At 48.6% G+C, this 9,253-nt stretch overlaps 1 protein-coding gene across 1 annotated transcript in view; it reads right to left on the bottom strand.

The window, feature by feature from the left end:
* Positions 1-9,234, bottom strand: part of SEPTIN11 (septin 11) — a 111,604-nt gene extending 102,370 nt beyond the window's left edge. Inside the window, exon 1 of the mRNA XM_045284348.1 lies at positions 9,164-9,234. Within this exon, the coding sequence (XP_045140283.1) occupies positions 9,164-9,190 (27 nt within the window). The 5' untranslated portion in view covers positions 9,191-9,234. The remainder of the gene's footprint in view (positions 1-9,163) is intronic.
* Positions 9,235-9,253: the final 19 nt, after the last annotated feature.

Raw genomic sequence — 9,253 nt, forward strand, 5'->3', positions numbered from 1 at the left:
TCAACCAACTTCGAGGTGAGTCCATGGTGAAGAAGGAATCCTGGCTATCCGGCTGGAGTTCGGGGGCTGCTCTTGCATGTCGTCAGAAGCCTTCTACTCCTGGCACCTCCACTGGCGACAGAAGGGAGCGTTGCTGAGGCCTGTGCCGTCCCCACGATTGGCTGCAGGCAGGGCACTTGTGATCCACCTTGCCTTCACCGGTTGATTGTTCAGATGAGATTGGGTGCCTGTCGAGTGGTGTGGCCATCTCACTCACTGCCTTCCAGTTGCTGCCGACTCCTGGTGACCCAACAGCGCAGAGTAGAGCTGCCTCTGTGAGGCTCTCAGACTGTGACTCTCCACGGGAATCGAAAGCCTCCTCTTTCTCCTGAGAAACAGCTGGTGGTTTCAAACTGCTGACCTTGTGTTAGCAGTGTAACCACTACACTACCTGGGCTCCTTGGTATGACCACAGCTTGGCAGATTATCAGAAGCTGAGCTAGCTCCGGGCCTTTCTTCCTTGTCTGTCTTACTGCACAAGCCGTGCTAAAACCTGTTCAGAAACACACACCTCGACTGCCAGCAGGGTGGCAGGGCCTAGAATTGAACCTGGATCTCCCATGGAAGATAAGAATTCTACCATCGAACTACCAGTGTCCCTGGGCACAGGGGTAGATAGAAAATAAAGTGTCATGAAGGGCTATGTAATAAGCATGCACGTCGTAAAGAACCCACTCCATCATCTGGTCCCTTCTCTCCTGCCTGCCCACTCTCTATGGTGATGTCCCAGCAATGCTCCACGCCCTTTCCCTTTGCATACGCTAGTCCCTTGGCTTGGCATACTTTTCCACAGCTACTTTCTCATCTCCCTTCCCATGCTAAGTCCAATCAGAAAATGAGAGCGGCAGGGACTGGGTCTCAAGCACTCACGGTTGTAACTTCAGCACCGGCACACAGAAAGAATACAAGAAAGAGCTGATCGCACCGTCAGATTCCAAAAAACCGAACTTACTGCCATCGAGCTGCTTATGATTCACAGCAACCCTACAAGACAGAGTAGAACTGCCTCTATGGGGTTCCAAGACTAAATCTTTCTGGGAGTAGAAAGCCTTCTCTCTCTCTCTCTGTCTGTCTGTCTGTCTCGGAGCAGCTAGGAGTTTAGAACTGCTGACTTTGAAATAAGCAAACTTGAAAATTATTACTGATGTGTTCAAGGGGTGAGGCTATTTTGATTTTCAATTTCTAACCCTTCTATAATATTGTGATCCAACTTCTTTAAGAAACATTTAGAAATAATACATAGCAAAATTACAACTATTAGAAGCAATTACCAAAAACAAGCAGGACCCACTTATATAGACTCGCTAGGCTAAGCATGTATATATCGATTAAAGTTTATTAGTGGTTGTCAGAATGAGTGCTGAGGGTGAGGTGGGAGCCCACTACCTCCAGGATACTGAGCTTCTGTGAAGGATGATGGAGAAATGTGGAACAAATCATTGTGATGGTTTAAATAATGATAAGCATAAACAATGCCACGAAACTGTACTCATTAAGAATGGTGAAATAAAAAAATAAAAAAAAGAATGGTGAAATGCTTTGTTGGATATATGAGAGGCTTCAGAAAGTTTATGGAAAATGGAATTAAAAGATAATGGACAGCCATCTAAGTGAGGCGTCAACTAAGTCCCACGGAAGTACATCAGCCAGGGAGAGGCAAGGATTGTAAATAATCTGAAGGCACAGTATCAGGGCTTAAATTGAGAGCACGCGGTTTGCAGAAGGCTAGGATGGCAGCCGAAGCCCAAAATCCATTGGCAGCGTACCCACAGGGATTAGACCTCCGGTGAATGCCCTCCGACCAAAGTCCCGGGATGTGAATAGCCTTGCTATCCGATAAAGAGCACTGTAAAGTGCATATGGCAGATGCAGGTGGGTTACAATCTACAATCCTTTGATCTCCCTTTTGACCCATCTGAAAGTTGCGTCAGTTTTCAATGTTTTCTGCTTTCTTTTTTCCCTACTTTTTGATTGAGTTTTTTCCCTGTTTTATTTTGTCTGAGTTCTGTTTGCTTGCTTCCTGTTTATGTTTTGTGTGATTTTCTGTAAATGAAATCTAGGATTGGTAAATCTATAGAGATAGTAACTGGATTAATAGTTACCTAGGGGCATGGCAGGGGAGGTTGGATGGAAAGGGGGAACTAACAATGAGTATGAGAAGAAAATATTCTGAAATGGATTGTGGCGGTGACGGCACGACTCTTGTTAATTTGACTGAATGATTAAATTGTCTGATGTGAATTATATGCCAAGAAAACTATGTTTTAAAAAGATAATTTTTTCATGAAGTTTTGAAGTCCCCTGGTATATTTGCCATAATAGGAAGGGGGAAAAAAGGGGGGGGGAGCTGTTCCTTTTGGCAGATGAAGTCTACCCTAGTCTCTACCACCTAACCCCTCTAATCACACATCACACTGTCCCAGAAGGCCACAGCTCAGCAGTTAGACTCAATGTGCCCTACTACTCCATTTCCTGCGACCTTTGATTTGAACAAGGTATGACCTCACTCACTAGCACGGAAGACCTTAGGGGACATAAATGTGGCTCTAAGTTGGCAGTTCAAACCCACCCGTGGCATCATGGAAAAGAGCGGGTCACATGGTCGTCATGCATCCGAATCGGCTCCGTGGTGTTGGTCTGGACTGAGTTGGGTTGGTTTTTTTTAAGTCTCTCTGATTTTGTCCCAGCGGGGGATGGACTACTTTATTTCATAGCGCCCCCAAAAATTCTCTTTGGAAGCTTGTCTGCATCACTTTAGCCCAAGTATTGTGTTTACGTTTAACAGCAGCAGCATTGATGGGCTGCCAGCAGGGCCTGCCTGGGTCAGGAGAGGTATTGTTTAGTTGGAAGTGAGTTTTCTGTCCATCTGTATTAAAAAGGGGGTGGAGGGGCAGTATCAATTATAGTAAAGTAGGTCTTGGGAAAAACACAGAAGCTTTAGATGTGCTGGGTCTTTGTTTATATAATGGTTCAGCTTCACTGACCCCAGTTGAGCTGGGTCTTGCTAAGTGTCTGAAAGACAGTTCCCAACGGAATGATACACTCCAAGAAAACACCCCTTCCTCCTCACTCCTGACCAAGCTTAAGGTCCTCTAAAAGAATCACAGGCACAGAAAACTCTGATCCTAGCCTGCTCCGTCCAGCACCTACACTCAAAGACCATTATCAGCTGTGGCATCATCGGTGCCTCTGAACACTGAGCCTTTGGGCAATCAATCAAAGCCGGCCATCCAAACTAGCGGCGTCACTTTCATTCTCGCCTTTGTCTGGACACAGACACGGGGTGGCCACTGCCAAAACATGAAGCATCCATTTCCTCCATTATTAGAGTGCCCAAATGGTGAAATATGGCCCATCCAGGCAATTTGGTCTGTAATTCGATGGGTCATGCTTGCTATAAATCTAAAGAAGTTGATGAGGATACATTAACAACCAAAAAACTGTTGTCCTAGGATGGTGAGATGTGGGCACCTCACCCTACTCGCTGCCATCTAGTCAATGCCGACTCATAGCAATCCTTTAGGACAGAGAACTGCCCCTGTGGGTTTCCAAGATGGTAACTCTTTATGGAAATAGAAAGCCTCCTCTTTGTCCCACAGAGCAGCTGGTGGTTTCAAACTGCTCACCTTGCTGTTAACAGCCCAATGCGCCATCTCCTAAACCACCAGGGCTCCCTGGGCTATGGGCAGTTTTGTTCTTTTAATCACTTCATGGGATATCTATGTTTTCACTATAAATAGACACAGCATTTTAAAATAAGACATTTAAAAGATAAAAAGTTAATACGCCATTTTCAAAAGATTCAAAAAGGAGGGAATACGATGCCTCAACTATTTCTTGCATTCCTTATGGACCATCAATGCATCAAGTAACTGCCACGCACTAGAGTTTGCATCCTTTACAGCACCCCCTCGCGCCCACCACCCCCACCCCCGATCCCTGGCCCTTTTCTCGTTTCAGACACCCTCCCCTGGACCTTCTGCAACTTCATTCATCTTTCCCCAGAGCACGGCACCAGGGACACACCCTCAAGTCAACGCCAGTCTTAACAAGAGGAAAGAAGGTTCCATGACCATTATCTGAAACCCAGACCACCCCTTCAGGAACTGTACTCGCGAATGACCAAATCATCACTCTTTGACTCAGAAACGGGCACGTAATTCCCCTTTTTCCCTAAAGAGCTTACATTTTCCACTGACGTCACCTTAATGCACATGCATGCCAAATCTCTCAGAAAATAATTTTTTATTCCTTTTTCTTTATTCTTACTCCAGTATGCCGAGAAGGTCTCCCTTGCCCGTTGTTGGATCTCCAGCACCTCCAACAGTCCAAGGGCAAATACCCACCACCATCGAGTCCATGCTGACTCATAGGCAGGCCTACAGAGAGTTTCTGAGGCTGTACATCATTACAAGTGCAGACAGCCCAGTCTTTCTCCTAAGGAGTGGCTGGTGGGTTTGAGCCACTGACCTTGCGGTTAGCAGTCCAAGGCTTACCCCAAAGGGCCACACTCCCAGGGCTCCTTTGTACTTATATGCTCAATAAACAAAGACACCAGCAAACTCCTCTCCCATTGAGTTGATTCTGACTGAGAGCGACCCTACAAGGCAGCAGCAAATTGTTCTCTAGAGTTTGGGGTTGCAAACCTTGAAGGAAGCACAGCCTCATCTTCCCCTCACAACTTCCTCTTTCTCCCTCAGAGCTGGTGGTTAGCAGCCCAGCTTGCAGCCCACCTACTATGCCACCCGGGCTCTTTCAGTGTGTTCCACAGTGTTAACATGAGCACGTGAATGAATTTGAACTCAACAGATATCAGAACGATTAAAGATTGCTTCTTAACAAAGATCATAACGGATGCATGGCCACTGAGTAAGTTCAAAGACATACATCCTGCTAGAAGAGAAAAAAAGTAAGAAATATTTCTGTACTTGGGAAAAGGCCTAGCCAAATGACCACCCAAGTCTGTTTAATCTGTAGACGCTATACTTTTAATAAAGAGCACACTTAGAAATGGGACACTAAGTAAAGGAGAGTGATCAGTTACATTAGGTATCTGATTCTCAGGCTAAAGTAAATCAGGAAGCCCTGTTTAAAATAATAGCTGTCCTGGAACATGGAGGCAACAATGCTAATTCATCCAAAATATGGAGACAGCCCTGGGAGGGAAATGTTCCTATTGATCATGTTAGGAACCCTGGTGTACGACTGGGTCAGCACTAGTCACAAGGTTGCCAGTTCAAACCCAATGCTCCAATTGAAGAGGAGGAAGCTGTCTGCTACAGTGAAGATTTACAGCTTCAGTGTCTCTTAACAAGCATGAACATCATCTTACTATTGGTATTCATAAGCTCACTGAAAAATGGGACTGCTTCTTAAGAGTCTGTGTCTCTGTGGGAAGCACTGTACACTCAAATTCTACCCATATGCTTTTAATCTGAGTGGTTTTAATATGAGGGAGGCTTCAAATAGTTCATGAAAAATGGCATTAAATGATAATAAAAATTTCCCACATACACAAAAAAAGGTTTACAGCGTCAGAAAACCGAACCCGGGTCACTGTAAATCAGATTCAATGGTGCTAGGTTTGCGGGTTTTTCAGCTCATCAGTTTCACTCTGAAAAGCAGCTGGGCTTATTTCAGGGTCTTCTTTGGGCCAAACCCTAAAGTGAAAAAAGCTCTTATTTTTCAGCCAACATGTCCACTTAGGAAACATTCACTGAATTTGGTCCCTAGGTTTAAATGATCAGACCTGTACACAAGCTAGGTAACATGGCATTTGATATCAAAGAATTCTTGCATAGGAAAATGGATTATTGCCCTGGGACCTTACACTAAGATGGGAGGCCTGGCAGCGAAGTGGTTACAAATTGGGCTGCTAATCCCAAGGTCAGCAGTTTGAAATCACCAGTGGCTCAGTGGGAAAAAGATGAGGCTTCTTGGAAACTCAGAGGCAGTTCTACTTTGTCCTCTAGGGTCCACATGACTTCGAATCAAGTTGATGGCAGTAAGTTTTTGTTTTTTAGTTATACCAAGAAGAGTTTCATTCAAGAACATCTAACACTGGATGGGGAGTTGTTTATAGAGAAAGATGACATCCTCATGCTTTTGTTTTTCTTTTAAAAACCCAACTCTAAATGAGCAGCCAAAGACATTCCGTTCTCAGGTGAGTCAACTGTGGAGGCCTTCTTTTACCGGAGCACACGTCTCCCTTCTTCTGTTCAAACCACAGACCCGACAAGAGGGCAGGAGGGGCAGAGAATGCCCAACCTCAGGATGCTGTGTAGGTCACTGTGAGCTGAGTTGGTGAATTTCTCCAGGCGCGTGGGTTGTGATTTGAAGATTTGTGGGCTACAATGAATGTAGGCACCCACTTAGCCAGTCAGCCAGTGAACAGAATCAACAGGTTCAACAGGTCCAGAGAAAGGTGTCACAAGTTGGCTGTCATATTTTAAAAGACTTGTCATGATAGTGGGGGGGTTAGGAGGCCGCAAGGGAGCAGAGGTACATTGAGTGATCCATTAGTGTTCTACTGCACCCTGATTGACTCATCCCCTCCCTGCAACCGCTTAGTGGGGGGTATGTTCCATTGCCACAGGTGGGTTTTGGCTTTTTGCTCTGACCCCCCTCCATTCTCACCAATGCATTTTTGTTTGTTCGTTTACTGTTTGTTGAGAATCTTCTGATGCCTGTTGCTGGGTCTTGATGACACCTCATGAATGCACCAGCTGGTGTGCTTCTTCCATGTGGGCTTGTTGCTTCACTGTTGGATAGCCACTCCTCACCCACCACTGTCATGACCCCAGTGCTATATCCCACTCTGGTCTAGATGGGAGCATGTACATAGGTATAAGCAAGAGCTAACACTCACAACACATGGCACCCAGGAACAGGATTGGGAGTAGAGATACCAAAAGGGTAGAGGGAAGGGGGAAGAGGTGGGAGGGAGGACGGCACCAAACACCATGAATGGCGCATAACCACACACCTATCAAGGGATTGGTGGGGGGGGGGGCCAAAATAGAGGAGCTGATCCCAAGGGCTCAATGGAAAGTAAATGTCTAGAAAAGAATGATGGAATATATGTATTAATATATCAGATACAAGAGATATATGGATTGTAACAAGAGTTGTAAGAGCCCCCAATAAGATGATCTAAATAAAGACTTGTCAACTCTGTGATCAGTTCTGGATCACCCACACAATGACTCGGTCATAGAGATTCCTATTTTAAAATAAATTACACATACGCTTTTAAAAATCAGCTCCTCCTATCATCTGAATGAGGAGAGGTTTTACACCCACGTTCTGCGGGATTAAGGTCACATCTGGTCGACAGGCCTGGTGGTGTTGGATCTGATTATGGCCACATGCTGTTCCTATTTAACTGACATATATGAACTGAACTAATTTATTGAAAATGTGCGGCAAATTATTTCCTCCGCCTCCCCCACACTCAAGAATGCGTCCCTGGTAGGTGTTCTTGAAAAAGGCACCCCACCCCACTCCACAGACAGGCGTCCCATTCCCATGCGTTCTCCAAGTTATCTGGAGAAGTTCCTGTTCGGAATCTGCTCCCTGAAAATAAATATGGGTGAGGGGGTGGGGATTTAACCAAATACACTTGCTCTCTCTGCAAAACACAGGGACCAGCCCAGAGACTGTTCCCAAGTCTCTGCCTAACCATGATCCACGCCCACTAAGGATCACAATTCCTGTGAGAGGAGACCTGGATTCCTAAGAGTGTGCTCCTAAACAATGAAGAGTTTGAAATGCCTCAAAGCCACACCGTTACACTTCAGTAGTGTCCACTGCACATGTCTGACCCTGGAGCGGCATCTTTGAAAACACAATGGCAAGTCAGAAGGCAAAGTGACCCCAAAGACTTCCTGGTATGGGGGTGGGGTGGGAGAAAAGGCGTGAGAATCTGGGGAGAGGCTGGAAGTCACAGAAAGAGCCCAGTCAGAGGTGCACAGCCTTGAGTGCCTGGGGCTTCGGAACTTGTCGGTGCTTCCAAAGGATTTTGGTCTACAATGACAAAACCTCATACTCGGCCACCTGCAGCCGCACAGGGAGACCAGGGGAAGAGAAAAGGAAGAGGAGGAAGGAGGGAAAGCCGAGGAACAGACAACCACGGCGCCTCCAAAGCTGATGGGCGAAAGTGGACTTTGAACATCAACAAAGAGATAGAAAGAAAGCGGATTCCGCCTTTCCCACCCGGCGCGGGCTTCTAATAAAAAGAAAAGGCCACCGCAGCCGCCGCCTGGTCAGCCCCCGATTTCACCCAGTGATGCGCCGCACTCACTGAACCGCACCCCAAAAGTCCGGCTCCCCTCCCTGGGCAGCCGTGTCCCGGTCGGGGGCCGACTCCTGCGCGCACAGCCAGCAGGCGCGCCTCCCTGCCCGGCCCCCTGTTCCCAAATTCGGAGCCTGGGCCTCCCCTTCCCTCTTTCCATCCCTCTCGGGCGTGGGGCACCCGATTCTCCACGCACCCGCCCTCCCTTCCCCTTCTGGGACTCCCGCCTCGCTGCCCGCTGCCCGCTGCCCCCGGCCTGCCAGCTTTTCCATTCCCACCCGCCCGGACAAGGGGGCCTTTTGAAAACTTTGTCTATCTAGGGCTTTGTCCGCATCCTGGGCTGGGCCGTCACCCGGGTCTCACAATGCGCTGGGAAGCCACCCCGGAAAACCCACCCTTTTATTTTTAACCCGCGCCCACCACCGGCCGATCCTCGGCGTTCCGAGGGCCGGTCCCCAAGCTCTGCCCGCCCCCTCGGCGCCGGGAGCGCGGGAGGAAACCCCCGCACCCGGCGCCTCTCGGCTGTCACGAGGGGAAAGGTGTGCGCGGGCAGCCGAGAAAGGCAGCCGAGCGGCACTGCGGCGAAGAGCCCGGTTCGGGGCACACAGCAGGGGTCCTCGCCTGCCACGGCTCGGGAAAAGTGGGCGCGACGAGGCGAGCACACTGTTGCATCACGTCGTGGACGAGCCTCGGGGCTCCTCGCCTTCCCCGCAGCGCCGGCACGCGCCCGGGTGCCTGCACACACCCACAGCCACAGTAGCCGCGGCCGGGGCCCCGCGCTCCCCGTCCGCACCCTCCCCGAAGCAGGGAACCCCCTCCCCGGGCACTCACAGACGGTCTGCCCACGGCCACGGCCATCCCGGCTGCGGCTCCGGCTGCGCCCCGGTGCTCTCCGCCGACACTGGCTGCTGCTGCTCGCGC

This window comes from Echinops telfairi, unplaced genomic scaffold (genome assembly GCF_000313985.2).
Source record: "Echinops telfairi isolate 266 unplaced genomic scaffold, ASM31398v2 ScPeMD7_7468;HRSCAF=8506_0, whole genome shotgun sequence".
NCBI classification, from domain to species: domain Eukaryota; kingdom Metazoa; phylum Chordata; class Mammalia; order Afrosoricida; family Tenrecidae; genus Echinops; species Echinops telfairi.